Raw genomic sequence first — 18239 nt, forward strand, 5'->3', positions numbered from 1 at the left:
TGCTCATGCATGGCAGGTGCAGCAACTTTATTTAGAATTGCAGTTCGCATAGTTGCAAAACCAGTTACTCTTCTGCTCAGCATTTCTCCATTAATGGATGCATTATGCTGCTGCTTGCTCAAAATAGCCATTAGGGTTCATTTACCAGAAGAAGTGTTCACCAAGACGACTGTATCTGGAGGGTAATTAACTCTAATAGACATTTCATACTCCTAGTGCTATGCTTTTAAGCATGCCTTTTTTAACAGCTAAGCATTTTCATCAGATACACTACAGGGTCTGGGTGACTGCCAACATGTTTCAACTCACCTGTTGTTGGAGAACTTAATGGCGCTAGCCTGAATGTTCCTCTCTCAGGGGAGTGTCCAAACATAAGCTATGTCATTTATTTGAGCTTGGCTAGCTCAGTAGATGGCATTTATGTGAATTTGCTAGGGATGGTGTGCTGCTTTTTCGTTTTCAAATTGAAAAATGTAAATGCAATTTTTAAATGCCATCTGCTATCTCCTATCTGTGGTTACAGTTTAGTTTTTACAGCTTAGTTTGTCAGTGAAACTTGAGGCCAACAGAGAGGTAAGAGGCTTTAACTCCTTTGTTAATTTAACAGAACTGATTCCCAGATAAAGGGGGAGAAAATCCTCTCTTGACCAGTTAGGTGCGAAAAAGGCATCATAAGTCAGCTGCAGTGTCTCTAACAGGCATCATCTGCGTCTTATCAAATGGGCTGTCGTCCACGTGATCGGATCACCTAGTTTTCCTGTGCATACGTGACCACATAGCTGAGAAATCTACCCATGTGTCTTATATCAGGTTGCAATAGGGAAACTTATCATTGGCAGTAAACAACCTGACCTTATTGGCAATAATAAAAAAAATGTCTTCATGATAAAACAATGTGGGGCTCTTAGCCAGTTTGTAATGACCGATGGATGCTTAGATCATTCGTAGCTGTTTATCTACGATCAGTGAAGGCCATATCACTGATAATCTGGTTTCGACTTAGCTGTCAATGGGTAAAGGGACAGAGTTCATTTCATTGCAAGGTTGTACTAAAGATTTCACGTAACTAAAGCTTACTTGAGTTGTACTAGGCCTATTAATAATACAAAACGTACTAAAAGGATGTTAAAAAAAACTTATTTTTTTTTTTTAATGTTGGTTTCATTTTTAATTTTCCTTATTTGATGATGTGGTGCAGTGTGCCATTCTTTATCAGTGAATGCCCTGCATTATCTCAGAACTTTGAGGGCTATGTCATAGTACAGAGGTCCAAAACGTCAACGTCATTTGACTTGAGACCGGTGTAGTCACTCACATAGTTCAAACGTGGCATTTCTTTCAAGATGGACTGCTCTGAAAGTGAACCGTCAATAATGGTAACTTAATCTAATCTTTCTGTTCTTTTAGGAAAAAAGAGTGCTAAATGTATTATTTTTCTCAAGTTAATAGTTTATTTGTCACTACTCTCTAGAGCTGGGTCATCGTCACAGTTCAATACATTGCAGTGCATACCGGTACTTGGTTTGAATGAAACCTTAGTTTCATCACTTTTGTGCAACTCAGGAAATGCACATATTTAGATGATCTTCATCTTCATTAGTTGGAACTGTAGACAATTATTAGGGATGCACAGATGTTAAAATTGTGACAATTATTTTCATGTTAGGCCTGATATTGAAATTAAATTTTGTCTGAATTACAAATAAAGCACTAAAATAAGATTTTTTTTCTTTCAGATTTGTTAAAGGTTACATTTAACAGTGTTATTAAATTGTTAGTGCTTTACAATATTGCTTATTTAACACTCACTTAGTTAATCTAAATAAATTGTTTTAGAGATTATGTAATTAAAGAAAAATAGGGGAAATTAGCATGCAAAAATAAAATTTTAATGACAGACCGATTAAATGACAAAAAAAAAAAATCTGTGTTATGAATTACTAATGACTCTAATATGTGATCCTGGATCACAAAACCACATGGGTACATTGAGGTTAAAATTGAGATTTATATATCACATGAAAGCTGAATAAATAAGCTTTCTATTGATGTATGGTTTGTTAGGATAGGACAATATTTTTGGCCGAGATGCAACTATTTGAAAATCTGGAATCTGAGAATGCAAAAAAATCTAAATATTGAGAAAATCGCCTTTAAAGTTGTCATGGGGTTTGCAATTGTGCTGCATTCACTCACAAAAATAATTGTAGTATATATTTATGGTAGGACATTTTCTAAATATCTTCATGGAACATGATCTTTACTTAATATCCTAATGATTTTTGGCATAAATGAAAAATCAATAATTCTGAACCATACAGTGTATTGTTGGCTATTGCCAGATATACCCGTGCGACATGTGTCTGGTTTTGTGATTCAGGGTCACATATATTGTGCATTCCTAGAAAAGTTGTAACTAAATCTATAAATTAAAAACATTTATACAAAGATCTAAATCATCAATGCAGTAACATTAAAATTAGGCTAAAAAACAACAACATGATTTTATCTGCACAACACTAAATCTCACTCTTTCCTTTGCAGCAGGATCGTTTGGAGGTTTTGGGCCCCGCCATGTCTCCCAATGCTCTGTCAACCAGTTCAGACGGTGGTCAGTACGGTGTGGATTCAATGGATGGCACCCCGGACCCTCAGCGCACCAAGCAGGCCATCGCTCAGCTACAGCAAAAGATCCTCAAACTCACAGAGCAGATAAAAATCGAACAAACGGCAAGAGACGACAACGTAGCCGAGTACCTGAAGCTGGCCAACAATGCAGACAAACAGCAGAGTGCTCGCATCAAGCAAGTGTTCGAGAAGAAGAACCAGAAGTCTGCACAGACCATCCAGCAGCTGCAGAGGAAGCTGGAGCATTACCACCGCAAGCTCAGAGAGGTGGAGCACAATGGAATACCACGCCAGCCCAAAGATGTTCTGCGAGACATGCAACAGGGTCTGAAGGACGTGGGTGCCAAGGTAAAGGTCGCCCCATTTCTTAACAGTTTGGTACATTTAAGGATGTGTTTAGAAGTTTTTGGAGTAGATGTGTGCTGATCTGAAATGTTTTCATTTATTTTAGGGGATCAAACAGGACTTTTTAAGTTTTTCGTATGACACAGGCAGTGTAGACCAGTCTTGTACTCTGTCAGCAAGCCAGGTTTGGATCTTTTTGGTGATTGAAAGACCTTAATGAAACATTGGTTTAACATAACCATTTTAAATTATGGAATCAAAAGAATGATCATGTTTAGTCACTATCTCTCTTCTCAAACCTAGTGAGCTCTCTTCTCAAACCTAGTGAGCTCTCTTCTCACACCTAGTGAGCTCTCTTCTCACACCTAGTGAGCTCTCTTCTCAAATTTAGTGAGCTCTTCTCAAACCTAGTGAGCTCTCTTCTCAAACCTAGTGAGCGCTCTTCTCAAACCTAGTGAGCTCTCTTCTCAAACCTAGTGAGCTCTCTTCTCAAACCTAGTGAGCTCTCTTCTCAAACCTAGTGAGCTCTCTTCTCAAACCTAGTGAGCTCTCTTCTCAAACCTAGTGAGCTCTCTTCTCAAACCTAGTGAGCGGTCTTGCTGCCTACACCCTAAATATGCAGTTGCCTTCTAAAGGCTGGAATAAACCATTACTTTTGCCCAGATTTGATCCCCGATTTGCAGTTTGGACAAGTCGACGCTAGTTGCTGAAAGCCAGAGCTACTCTGCGAATTTTGGACAGTCAGAGTTGACAGATTTCACAGAAAATTGCGTAGTGCATGATGGACACAGACTCCGTTTTTTAGCTTCAGACTATGATTCTGTCCAGTCTGAAGAAATCAAACATGAGTGATATTTTGGGCAGATTTTAGAACACATATCGTTTTCTTTTGCCATATGCCAATGACTTGCGTCTCCTGCCAACAAGGCGCATGTTTCTGTGTGAGTTTGTTGTGTTTAGGGTTGGGTATCGGTTGGGTTTTACCCGATACCAGTACCTACTCGGTATTGTTTAAAACGGTTCCGGTGCTTAAACGGTTCTTGAACCGGTACTTAAGAAAACGAAACTGCACAAGACGCACATACTTTGTTAAAAAATAACTGGACACAATATTAACTTAAATCTTTAAAGATGTTGTTTAATACGGATGTAAAACACTTAAGTTAAGATCAACATTTTGTCTTGACATGACTTTTACTTTAAGCAGAGAAATATCTGACACTGAGCAGAAATATTTAACACGTAGTATAGCCTCGTATAAAGAAGTGTTGTAACTTTTTTTAAACCTTTTGCACACATTGTCACACTCGCTGTTGAATGGCAACGGTGTTTGCTAGCCTACTTGATATGCAAGATTTGCAGTTGGCATTAAATTACTAGACTTACCCAAAGAGGAACGGCTGCTGTTATCATCATCTGTGATGTGTTTGAACTTTCGTCAAGCGTGTCAGAGGTTTTGGGTTCTAATCCGCATTCGTACAGTTGTTTTTTTTCTTTTCTTTTTTTTCTCATCAAAACCGATTATGCTCATCAGTGGTTGTATATCAACTATTTTTGCCACAATACCATGGTTACAGTTAGCATTACTACATTAAATCTATGGTGAATGTTGGTGATTTGTGGACTGGAAAGCCTTCTATAACTTGTTCATTCATGGCACAATGCTTCTCCTGGTTTCCACGTCAGTGCTGTTTGATCTGATATGGTTTATAAGAATTCTGCACCGAATTTGAATGCTTAGTTCTCACTATATCCCGCAGTGATGTTAATTCTGCTGCAAATTCTGAGCAGTAATGGTGCCGCGTGGTCAAAGATCGGCCCACGGGAACCTGTTCTGAGCTTACACTGCGTTGTCTGTAATTGGTCCGAGCTGATAAACGGCCCGCCACTACACAGCTCAAAAGACAATACAGTACTGCACGTATTGCTCTGCTTTCATTCCGTTTGGAGTTTGATCAGTTTCTCATATGCAACAGAAATGGCAGCTCTTATCAGTTGGGTGGTGGTTCCAGTCCGATCTCTAACAAAATGTAGTCGCACCCCAGGAAAAAGGTTGTATGGCAATGCCTTGCGATAACTGAATGATTTTAATACTTCAAAAAGTTATGAAAAGTAATTGCAGATAGCTGAGAATTCTGGGATTGCATTCTATGAGAAGGACTCAATGTTACCTTTTGTAATGTTTCTGCCCACGTTTTGGAAGCGTGCCTATGGAGCTTTAAAATGCTTTCTGGGTAGGCGGCTCACTAGCTTTTGGAATAGAGCTTTGTTACCACTGTTTCTCTATTAGTTATTCTTTACTTTATAGGCACATTGGACCAGTTTTCAATCCTAAAATAAAAACAAATCTCAGACATTTAGCCTTTTTTTGCCACTTCAAGTGACCGTGATTTTCATGTCACTCATTTATAGACAAAACCTATCCAGATAGGAAGTTCAAATGACACTGATAAATGTATTTGACTAAATTATGTTTTTTTTCACTCAGGTAACCGGTGGCCTCTCCAGTATCTCTCAGGCCACTCACTCCGCCGCAGGAGCAGTCGTGTCCAAACCTCGTGAGTTTGCCTCTCTTATCCGCAACAAATTTGGAAGTGCAGACAACATCTCTGGCCTAAAAGATTCTCTGGATGAACAACAAGGGGATGAGCCTGTAACAGGTACAGGGATGGCAGGCACTAGGACCCCAGGACCTGGGCAGCTGCAGTCCAGCCCAAAATATGGAAGTGAGGAAGACTGCTCCAGCGCTACGTCAGGGTCCGCAGGAGCAAATAGCACCACAGGGGCCCCCGGAGGGCCGCCAAGCTCAAAGGGTAATACACTGGAGCATGGCCAGAGCTCTGGCTTTGATGCTCTGCTGCATGAGATCCAGGAACTGAAGGACAACCAGAATCGACTAGAAGAATCATTTGAAGACCTGAAGACTCACTATCACAGAGACTACACAGATATCATGCAGGCTCTGCAAGAGGAGAGATTCAGGTACACGTTACTATAGAAACTGACTCTACTCGCACTAATAAGTGGTCTATGAAGGTTTGTATGGATTTGGAAGGTTTCAAAACAGCCGTCAAAACAGTATGCTTGTTTAGAAAGTGTTGGAAAGGGTGATTATGGTATTGTCTGGCCTTTTAAGTCCCTTTCTTGAAATTATATGTTGTTTTATCTCGTTTTGTATGTGCATGTGTAGGTGTGAGCGTTTAGAGGAGCAGTTGAATGATTTAACAGAACTGCATCAAAATGAGATTCTCAACTTGAAGCAAGAGCTGGCCAGCATGGAGGAGAAAATCGCTTACCAGTCTTATGAAAGAGCCAGAGACATACAGGTACTTATGTCCAACATCATATATACTTGTATTATTTGCTTTTATTTGTAGGTTTTCAGCTTTCATTTTAATTTAATTTATGGAAAAATAACGCAAACAAAATGATTTAACGCACCCCCACCGCCCCAGACCTATGTAGGTCATCTTACATTTCATACAGTTGATTGGTGATGAACATGATGCAGGGCAACAGCTCACTGCGTGATGTAGCCTATAGAATGCAGTTAGAAGGCCCATAAAAATTCAAGATATCAGGGCAGAAATGCCTCTGATTTTTTTGTATCATATTTATATCAAATTATATAATTAATCAAGATCACACCAGTGCAAATGTGATATTGATTTTATACAGCAGTTGAATGAATAAGAAGTTAATATTGTTCTATTTTAGACATGATATTGTCTGGGGTTTTTTTATTGTCTCAATTTTGCCAACATCAATATATTACCTGTAAAGCCGCAACAGAACGGTTCTGCGCCCCCGAGCAACATATGAAAATATGTATATTTTAAAAAATATGTAATTGAAAGTAATTTCGTATTTTGGGAATAGTTTGCCCAAAAATGAAAATTCTGTTTATTTACATTTACTCATCCTTATATTGTTTCAAACCTGTATGACTTTCTCTCTTTTGCGTTGGTAACCAAACTCTTTTGGTCTGTAAATATATCTAAATACCAATTCTGATCACATCATGGCCATTGAAGCCCAAACATTTAGGCTATGTGTAATAAATAATTGAATCAAATAAAATATATCTTTCTAAAGCTATTTTTTGTCATGTCTAAATTTTTAATTTAACACAATAATTCATTTCAATTATCTTTTGGGGGTAATTTCTCAGCCAAATTTGATGTGATTAATTAGCAAATAAATAAATTAATCAGTTAATTAATTGGCACATCATGTAATTATTTAGATTAATATAAAAAAAATGGCTTGACAGCTTAATTGCTTATTTAGAATAATATATTATTAGGGTTGTCAATCTAATTCATTGGTAATCGCACATCAAATTTGCATGATAAATTCTTGCTGTATAAAATCAATATCACATTTGCTCTCATGCTATATCATATGATATAAATATGAGACGTCAAAAATCCTACAGAGGGATTTTTGCCCTGATATCTTGAATTTTTGGGGCCCTCTCACTGCATTCTATAGGCTACATCACGCAGTGAGCTGTTGTCCTGCATCATGTTCAATCAACTGTATGAAATGTAAGATGACCTACATGGGTCTAGGGCAGGGGTGGGGAACGTGGATCAACGTTCCCCACCCCTGGTCTAGGGTGAGGTGGGTGTGTTAAATGGGTTAAATCATCTTAACGCATTATTTTCTCATAAGTAATTAATTAAATTAACTTAATTAGTTAAATCAACAATATATATATATTATATACATATATTTAAAAAAACCTTCTCATTTAACTTTAATTGATCAGTTTTAGGCTGTTTTTGTAATGTTAGTACTTAAATGAAAATTAGAAATTATGTCTTGGCTAAGTTTATTTAAGAAGCTTTTGATCTAATATTAAATTTATTATTTTATTTCAGTTAATAAAAACTATTTAAATAGCTTTAGTTAATATCAACAGCGTCCAACATGCTCATGAAACATTGGATGATAAACATTTAGAGATATTTAAGTGAAATAGATCAAATGTTGTAAATATTGCTAGGAGATTTATTTGATAGTATTTTGGGAATGCATTTGCAATGTGAGCAAACCGGTGTCAAATCTTAAAGTCCCTGTAAAGTCAAAATTAAGTATGTGTTCTGAGTTTGTCATATCACAGAAAAATGTGTTATTAGCCACCCAGCCAAATTTGAATGATAAAAAAAGCCAGCAAGTACATAAAATAAGCTATTAAAATCTTGAAAAAATGAGCAGTGGTCTCTGCTCTCAAACGCTGGGGGCGTGTCCGCCGGCTGCGCTGAAACCTGTCTGACTGACATCCAACTTCTCGAGTGACTTTATGCATGAAAGACTCGGTCTCTTTTGTGGTCGGAAGGGACTGCTTTGTGAGCAGATAGGCTAATAGTTTAAATTACTTGGCTAAGGAATCATATTGATCATATAAATAAACAAAAAAAATCACGTGAGGGTTGCAGAATTTAGTAGCCTACTTACTGTGGACTACCTACTATAATTATAACATAAGCACACAAGGCAGCCTACCCTCACTGGTGGGCACGCACTGCCGAGGATGGCACCAGGTGTCGGCGCGACGGGAGGATGAAGGCCGAGGCGGGAGATAGTCGGTTCGGTCCCATTCACCAGTAACAGCAGATTATCAGAGCATCCCAGTTGTCTCCGACGAAAGTTTATAAAACTATCCCGTGTAAAATGATCACTACAGAGGCGGGTTTTGGTGGCAGGGCCGGATTAACCATTAGGGCAACTGGGCAATTGCCCAGGGGCCCAGGACATCTAAGGGGCCCTGGGCACCGTCAAATATTATGTCAAATATTATGATTAAAATGTCTCCACGATCTGCTTTTGAAGAAATATCGTAGGATCGTGCATTCTATCAGTTTGTTCTGGCGCCTCCGTCTCACCATACTGTACAGCGCGACGTATATTCACATGAAATGCAGAGGAACGGGACACTGTAGTTCATAAAAATGTATTATTTGCATGTGCTTTAAAGCCTTTCCGGTTAAACATGTCATTCGCTGCTGATGTGCTGTTCTAACGGGCGCTTTTCTGAGCGCAATAATGTTACACCCGCCGCGCACATGCACTAAAAGCCTGTCTAACAGCGCCTGTTACTGGACTAAGTTATCTTTCGAGTCTTATTGCTCTAATACTGTCAAATACACACAAGGTTTACATAAACAAAGTTGGTTATGTCTAAAGTGAAAGAACAGTAGAAAAAAATAAGAAAAAAATCTGCTTGTCAAATGCGTGGGTCCTACAAGTCATTGTGCCCAGGGGCCTCTGAACTCTTAATCCGGCCCTGTTTGGTGGTGATCCTCAGCTCTCCATCAAGGTGGCTCTTCACAAAATTAATCCACCTCTTCTTGATGTGATCGTTTTTAGGAAATTTAAATAAGGACACCGATCTGTTTCGTACATGATCGCATCCAGGTAGTACGCATTTCCGTGACGAAGGCATAGCTAACTAGCAAACTGTAGGCTGTAGTAATAATATTACTGACAGTAACTCGCGATTGAGCGCCAAACTGATGCGAATGTGCTCTATTTATATTGTTAGGGAGCGGCCAGCCTCAGGGGCTCCAGTGCGTCATCAAGTAGGGGCGTGTCCAGGAGCTCAGGGGCTCCAGTGCGTCATCGTGCCCCCGTTTTAGCCCCGCCCAAAAAATCCGGAAAATAGCAATGGTGAAAAACGGTTTAACGGTCTAACTCCACAATTCAGTACTTCACAGTTCACAGTCTTTGTAATATGTTTTAGCAATACATTTCTAACATTTATAATGTGTTTAGAATTTTTTTTTAGAATTGCCTTTACAGGGACTTTAAGTTATTTTAACAGTGGAAATGTCCTGAATAAACATTACTTTATTATAAAAATACAAGGGCTGTCACGATTCCTCGATTCAATTTGAGTACTTGTTTTAAACTGCCCCTATTATGCTTATTTTAAAAGTTTCCTAATGTTGTTTTGGAGTCTCCTACAACAGGTTTACATGCATCAGAGGTTAAAAAACTGTTTAATTTCCTCATAATGTACATTTGCACATCACCACATTTTCAATGATACTCAAACGACTCGTCAAATGAATCAATCTCTCTAAATTCCTCCTTTCCGCAAGCTACTCTGCTCTGATTGGCCAGACAGCTCAGTCTGTTGTGATTGGTTTACTGCGTACAGTACAGCGCACACGGCGAAAACAAAATGCCCATTGCCATAACAACGTCAGCTCTGCGTGTCCTGAGGCTTCCAACACCGTAAACTAAAGACAGTAACGAACAATGATTTAGATCTACGAATGACGTAGATTTTAGCTTATCAATGAGAGCGTGAGTCCGATGATGAAACACTAGAAGAACTACTAGTTATTCAACTCGAACCTCCATCGCAAGGACGACTCGGGCAGGACGTTTCAGTGATACGCTACTCAGTTTGAGGTACATTTTTATTTATTAACATATCTTTATTGCGAGGATTAACCCCTTGAGATGAAACATCTCGTTTTCAAGGGGGTCCTCCAGTACATCAAAGCAAAAAAGAACCAAAACAGCAGAGCAAATATTACAATCAAAGACAGCACAACAACACACACCAGCTCACAATGCTCAACCCCACCCCACCCAGCACGAACCCCACAAGTGACATGACAGAAAAACAACCACATGACTAGCATTGCACAAGGTCAAGGATTAAGAGGAACACAAACAAGAACATTGATGATGATAATAACAATAATAATAATAAATAAATAAATAAAAATGAGGACATAAAAATGAAAAACACATGACCAATGAAGTCCAAGGTCAAACAAGCAAAACTAGAAACAAAGAAAAATGTTCCGAAGATGTTCCCCGATAGCCCTTCGAAACGCTGTAAATGAAGTTAAAGAACGGATAGAAAATGGAAGATTATTCCAATCATATGGAGCCTTAAAACAAAATGCATATTTCCCTACCTGTCTTTTAACTCTAGGAACAACAAAAAAGATCTGATCATTGTGTCGCAGGCTGTAAAGCGAATTATAAAGCACTAGGTGTTGCTTGAGATAAACTGGATAATTAAAGTAAAAACTTTTAAAAATAAACTGTAACCAGTGAGACTGTCTCCTGGCAGAAGGGGCAAACCAGGACAACTGTCAGTACAACACACAGCGGTGTGTCCTAAAGGGACAGCGAAGAACAAAACGGCAAATGCTGTTGTAAACCACATCAATGGAATGCAAACAAGAGGCAGTAGTGTTCTGATAAATAATATCCGCATAGTCCAAAATAGGCAGGAGCAGCTGTAAGACTATTCTTTTCCTGACCAAAAAATTAAAACAATTAACAGATTGATAGAGTATTTTAAGACGAGAGTTGATTTTGTTTGTCATTGCTTGTACATGAGTTTTAAAAGATCAGTTTCCAGCCAAACACCAAGATATTTAGAGGTCTCAGTTGACTCTAAAGGAGAGGAGTCGAGATAACAAAGATTAAGGTTGTTTTCACCTATATCCAAGGCTTTTCTATGAAACAATAAAGAGTAGGACTTTGATTTATTAAGGAGAAGTTTATTAGCTAATAGCCACTGCTGAACAGAATTGAAGTCATGCTGTAGAGAGAGGTTTATCCTGGAGATGATAGGTGTACTACAGTAAATGACTGTATCATCGGCATAAAGATTAATATTACAGTCTGTACAGCATAAGGGCATATCATTAACAAAGATAGAAAATAATAAAGGTCCCAGAGAAGAACCTTGAGGGATGCCTTTCACTTTGCCTGTATAATCAGACTGAACACCCCTATAGGACACACCCTGACGACGATGATGAAAATAACAATTAAACCAGAGTAAAGATGATCTCGAGAGTCCAATAGCATGCAATTTATCCAATAGAAGATAGTGATCAACTAAATCAAACGCTTTGGAGAGATCCAGGAAAATGGCACCGGTACACAGATTGTCATCAAAACTAGAAAATATATCATTAGAGAGTTTTAAGAGAGCAGTGGTAGTGGAGAAATATTTTCTGAAACCTGTAAATACATACTCTATAATAAATACTCTCCAAAACGGACATTTATACATAATGTTGTGTGTATTTGTTCATTCAGATGCGAAAGAAAGCTCAGTTCAGTACTTGCGCGCTGTATAGCTGTCTATACGGCTGCGCACTTCAGGTGTGTGCGCACAGAAAACCGTACTACCGCGTCGTCACTCTTATTCAGATCTATCCATATGTCTGCTCTTACTCTTTCTCCCAGACCCAGACGTTTACATTTTTGATGCAGTTTTTCATACAGTTTTATATGAGACATGCATCAAGCGCATGCCAACTCTAGTCACGCCGGGTAGAGCAGCACGTTACGACTCAAATGTGCGCATCTTCCACGAACGCAGCCGGACATCAGTTCTGACTGGATCTCTTCCCAAATCGTCCCTAACTAAAATGTCAATAGATTTTCGTCATAGTTTTTGTCATTCAAAACTGGTTTTTATTTAGTTATCGTCTCTTTTCGTCTGTGAAAAAATGTCGTTGACGAAAATGACAAATTATTGTTATTTTTACAAAATGAACACTGCTGCGACATAGATCCGAAGCAACTAAAGTAGGCTTATCTGTCTTGTCTGCAAGCGTTCATTTTTCACAAAAGAGAGTAACGGGAGTAACGAACTAATTTAAATTTCAGTAATTGTAATTGCGTTACTTGATTAAAAAAATATTTAGTTACATGCTCGTTACCGCTATAAGTAGTGGAATTACAGTAACGCATTACTTTGTAGTGCGTTACTCCCAACACTGCAGCTGCTACATATAGTTTTGAGCTCGACAACCAAACTGCATTTTACCGCAAACTTGCGACTAGTTAATTTTCTAAAGGTGGCGCAATCGCTTGTTTGCAAAGGGTCGGGACTCCAACATTCTGTGGCGCACAATTAGTCAATGTGTGGGAAACACTGACTTGCTTTTGATACTTTATTTGAACCAAATACTATTGCGTCATTGTTATTATACATGTATTTGATATTATGCAACTCATTTTGAAGGCTCCGGTATTTGCTTAGATCAATTTTTATTACCACAAAAATATTATCCGATTAATTGTCAAAAAAAATATTGTCTTAGGTCCAGTCTTAACCAGTCTTAGGTCCGTTTACACCTGGTCACTTCATGTGTTTTTACTGATCAGATAACATAAATGCGTCTCCGCTAAACGAATATAAATCCGAACTTCAATTCTCGCAGTATATGCAAATCTAACGGATTTCACGCCAACTAAAGCAACAGATATGAGCTGCATTTTATTTATCATCAGCGAATTTCAAGATCAAAGACAGCAATAGAGAGAGAGCGCCATCAGCACTGGTAAGATAATTTAGTCTCACTACTTTAATGAAGATAATTGTGTGTTGACCGTCTGCAACTTACTTTCAGTTTCATTTGCGGCAGTTTATCCGTCGCCTCGCTAAAGAGATACTCGGCTACTCGTCTGCGGTGATGCATGTTGAAGCAGCGCTGTCATATTTAGCTATAACATGTTATATAGCCCTATAACACTCTCACACGTTTTTTTTCTTTTTGGGAGGAGTAAAATTTACATATGTGGTTTCAACACCCAGATGCATTTACACTTGTCCAGTTTCGTTTGGAATGCGTCTCAAACCACCTCCTGAAGTGGTTTGAATGGTCGGAATTAAATGCACCTCGAAAGCATTTCAGAAGGTCTTTTCTGACCTGAAAACACCTGGTCTTTTCACATTCTAACAGCTTTCCGATCATAGAAAACGCAGGTGTAAACAGACCCTAAGATATGAACTTTTAAGTGAAACGAGAGAATGCTAATGCTGAGATTTCTGATGGGAAAGAACATTAGCTGTTATCGTTAAGTTATTTTGTATTGATCTGATGAACAACGTTTGGTCTTCTAATTCAGTTTTCATAATGAAAGCCATATTCGACTCACTCTCAGTCCTCTTTGAGGGCTTATGTTTAATATTATGCAGCTAAATTGAACATGTTCTTCTCTGTTACCCATCACTATCATTCGAGTCTTGCATTAACTGGAATTGAGGTTGTTTATCAGCTGCACTAGCATCATGTTATCTTTCTCTTAAGCTGGCTTTCAGCTATCTCCAGCATTCATGTATGATTTTCATGTCATCCCTGAGTGGCAGTTACACAGAAACGTATTGGTCATGAGGCAGCTGTCATCCTCAGCTTATTCACCATGGTAAAGTAAATAAATAATGAATGTATATATCCACACAAAACAAATGACTGGCAATACATCTAAAAGAAACACAAGTTTTTTAGGGCTAATCAATGTAAATAATTATTTCATTGTAAAATATTTAATTTAGTTAGGATATGATTCATAACTTGGAACTCCACGTACAGGGCCACCAGCCAATGGCGGGTACTTTTTCAAAGTGGCGGGTGACTTTGCCTTGTATACCAGCCACAGTGGCAATCGTCACTTCAGTCGATAAAAACCTGAATCCATGGCAATTCCAGCGTCTTATATAGGCGGATTTCCCTTTGCACCGATTGGTTCGCGCAGTTACGCCGCTCTGCCATTGGTTTGTGCAGTTCCCACTGAACAGCCAATAGCGTGCAAATAACGTAACATTCTCATTTTCCACTAGATATTTCCCTCTACATCTCATCAGCTATTTCGATGTTGGCATGCTCTGCAGCAGCTGACCACTAATGGCGCTTTTCCACTGCATGGTACGGTACGGTTCGGTACGGCACGGCACGCTTTGGCGCTTTTCCACTGCATGGTACGGTACGGCTCGGTTCGGTACGGCTCACTTATGGCGCATTTCCACTGCATGGTACGGTACGGCACGGCTCGCTTCGGCTCGCTTTAAATGGTACCACCTCTGTTGAGGTTCCAAGCGTACCGTACCGATACTAAATGTGACGTGAAAACACTGCAGATCACTGATTGGTCAGACAAAATCGTCACTTCAGCGTCATTGTATATTTGCTACACGAGACACTAAACCCGCTAGATTTAAATAGCCAGACAACAGCAAACGCGGTAGCACCTGTTTTTAGAGTTTTTACTTGACAAAAAAAGTTTAAAAAAAATCAAACAAGAAATGGCTGAATCGTGGTCAGTGGACGAGGTGCAGACGTTCCTCTCGTTGGTTGCCGAGGAGCGGAAGTAGCACAGCTCTTAGCCGCACACGGCTACCACCGGACCTACAACTTAACGATCAGTCCCACCCACTTTGAAGCGGTACTAACTGCAGTGGAAAAGCAACCGAGCTAAAGCGAACCGAACCGTGCCGTACCGAGTTGAGTCGTACCACGCAGTGGAAAAGCAAAGCGAGCCGAACCGCTCCGCGCCGTGTTGAACCGTCCCGAACCGAACCGAGCCGTACCATGCAGTGGAAAAGCGCCATAAGGAGCGAATGTACAGTGGCATGACATAACTGCCAGATTCAAGCTGTGCTTTCACACTATGGCTGGTGCTGAGCCAAAAACGGACGTGCTTATTTTAGGTTTCAGACATTTAAATACATATAATTTATAGCAAAACAATAGATTTATAGTTTAAAATACACAATGGTGTCTATGGAAGCAGCAATAAAAATCCTTTCAAATATATTTGCTTATGTGTTTTATTCATATCAGATACACAGCCGGCCCTATTGGCCCAACCCTATTACTGAAAGATGAGTCAATATTTGTTTTTCACTAAACATGTAGGCCTACAATTACTGTAGAATATGACCAAACAATTTTACCATGGTCTCGCAGGCTTTTTTTCATATAACTTTGATTTGCCTATATTAATAAAATATGTATTAATAATAATAATAATAAATAGGGTACTGAAGCAATTCAAAATATGCTAGTGCACTTTCTTTTATAAATTTGAATTCCGGAAAAAGTGGCTGGTAAAAAATATAAGTGGCTAGTAAAATTGGGCTGGTGGGCAAAAAATTTCCCACCCTGTCCACGCAGCATCCATACTTCTCTCATTTTGGAAATGGGTGAATTCTGGCATTTGTCAGAGATGGTGAAAAGGCGGCTTTGCTCATAACATCTTTCTCGCTCACTGTTCCTGTAGGAGGCGCTGGAGGCCTGTCAGACGCGCATCTCTAAGATGGAGCTTCAACAGCAGCAACAACAAGTGGTTCAGTTGGAAGGTTTGGAAAACGCCACCGCACGCACTTTACTCGGCAAACTCATCAACGTGCTGCTGGCCGTCATGGCGGTACTTCTAGTGTTCGTCTCGACGGTCGCAAACTGTGTAGTACCACTGATGAAAACACGAAGCCGTACACTTTCCACATTGCTCCTTGTCATAATCTTGGCTTTCTTGTGGCGGAATTGGGAAGCCATGTCACAGTACCTGGACCGATTTCTGCTGCACCCCAGATGACCTACAGGGGCGCTGCTGTTATTGTCATTTCATGAAGGGACTGGAGGGCGGGAATTCAAAGATGGAGACTAACACTGCCTCAGTTGCACTTAGTACGGAGGGATGAAGGGATGCAGCACAAGAGTGGTGGACGGACAAATCCTACAACCTCTTTATCTCGTTTTTTTTTTTTTTTTTTTTCAACGAAGGAGTGAATTTGTTTACATTTTGATGATCTCTTTCTGTCTACATGAAGTTGTATTGCTGAGTTTCCTATTATTTGTTGTTGGAAATGATGCAAGTCATGTTGGTCATTGTTCTTGTAATTGTTAGGATATACATTTATGCAATTTCCTGAGTGTTGAGTTGCATTGACTTGACTGGAGTGGTTTTAACATGCACTGGATGGAGATCTCTCTCCTTGTTTTTAATACCACAGTAACGGACCGTTTCCCTCCTAACTTTAAGCTGTTATTCATTTCTTTTAGTCTCTTCTACTGTCGTCTCACTCTTTCTCATTCGTGTATCTCTAACTCGGTTCATTTCCTGTGCTCATTGCTTCACTCACTCTTCACTCAAAACCGTTTGCTGCTGTTTGGACTTCACTGCAGTTGTTGCTGAATGAAGGAAAAGATGGATTCTGGTGGAGAGGAGGCATCTGGAGTTTGACCGAATGGGGTGAGCCGAGTTGGCCCGTCTTCATCCTCCGGCCCAATGCCCTCCTAGAGGCACAGTCCCCTGGTATATGAACAGAACGAACATACTTGAAGAGCTAGAAATGCTCAAAGACTCTCAGTGCTTCCGTACTGTTTCTTATAGTGACGATGAAATAGTCCTTTTTAGTTTTTTTTATTTTTTAAAATGAAATTAATAAACATGCTGTTTTAAAATTGCAATGTGATTGAATATTTGTGCTTCTATAGAGTTGTAATGCACCCAGAGTGCAGAAATGTTATTTTCACTTAGCAGAGATTGTTATTTTATCATGCATTGGTTATGATTTTTGCATAAGCAAGCTATTTCATTTGAGCTGAAATGTGTTGAGTGCATTTTCTCGCCAGACAGATGCAGAGGTCGTCCGGTTCCTGTGAGAATGCAGGGTTTTTGTTCAAATTATTCATATTAACACTTCTGCTATTGTGCAGTAAGCAGTGTCATCTTTTTTCAATTTTATCTTGGGGTTTAGACATAATATTCTTAAATATGATATTATAATCTGGCTTTAATATCTTATTAGTAGTTTATTCTTAAAGGATCATGACACCCTAAAAATATTTAGTTATTTTTAGATGTTAAGTTATATTCGCATAATAAATTATATAGTTCCACTTAGTAATAGCACTCAAGTAGACAAGTGGCAACTGGTTATATCTGCATTTTCTGAGGCCATTTCATTCTGTTTTGGGAAAAAAAGCAAGGCTGAAGAAATTGTAGGAAGTGTGAGGTATATGCTTTAGTTCGGAGTGGTGATTGGCTGTTATGGCTGGTGTATATGCGTCTACGTCATTAGTTTCTGAGCTTTTTTCCCCACATTATTCACGAGAAAGAACTCCAATCACTGCGCCGTATTATGCATAAGCTAATTTATCACTATGCATGAGAAAGTATCACTGCTCTTGTCTGTGTAATCCTTACTGTTGTCATTCAGAGACATGGGTCGTATGTTATGAGGTTGATGGAGAGAACCCAGACGCAGAAGATATGCAGACACTCAAGGTTTATTTCGACACAAAACAGAAAACAAAACCCACGAGGGGGCAAAACATAGACAGAACAATGGAGACTAACTAGACTGTGACTGTGACTGATAACTACAAGAAAACTAACAACTAATACAGGGAATAGCGCAACAGCTCTTGACAAGATACTCACAGACTGACAAAGGATTAACAATGAACCGACACAGGTCTGCAAAC

The 18239-nt window shown here is 39.2% G+C and overlaps 1 protein-coding gene across 11 annotated transcripts in view; it reads left to right on the forward strand.

The window, feature by feature from the left end:
• tmcc1b (transmembrane and coiled-coil domain family 1b) overlaps positions 1 to 17616 on the forward strand; it is a 30669-nt gene extending 13053 nt beyond the window's left edge. For 3 of the 11 annotated variants that reach the window (XM_079598353.1, XM_079598363.1, XM_079598356.1), the window contains exons 5-9: positions 2545 to 2976; positions 3080 to 3157; positions 5462 to 5955; positions 6164 to 6299; positions 16030 to 17218. In XM_079598353.1, coding sequence (XP_079454479.1) covers positions 2545 to 2976; positions 3080 to 3157; positions 5462 to 5955; positions 6164 to 6299; positions 16030 to 16344 — 1455 coding nt within the window. In that variant the 3' untranslated portion in view covers positions 16345 to 17218. Of the gene's footprint in view, positions 1 to 2544; positions 2977 to 3079; positions 3158 to 5461; positions 5956 to 6163; positions 6300 to 16029 lie in introns of all 11 variants that reach the window. The other 8 variants (XM_079598358.1, XM_079598359.1, XM_079598360.1 and 5 more) reach the window with 5 other exon arrangements.
• The last annotated feature ends 623 nt before the right edge of the window (positions 17617 to 18239 follow it).

This window comes from Phoxinus phoxinus, assembly GCF_949152265.1.
Source record: "Phoxinus phoxinus genome assembly, chromosome: 22".
NCBI lineage: Eukaryota > Metazoa > Chordata > Actinopteri > Cypriniformes > Leuciscidae > Phoxinus > Phoxinus phoxinus.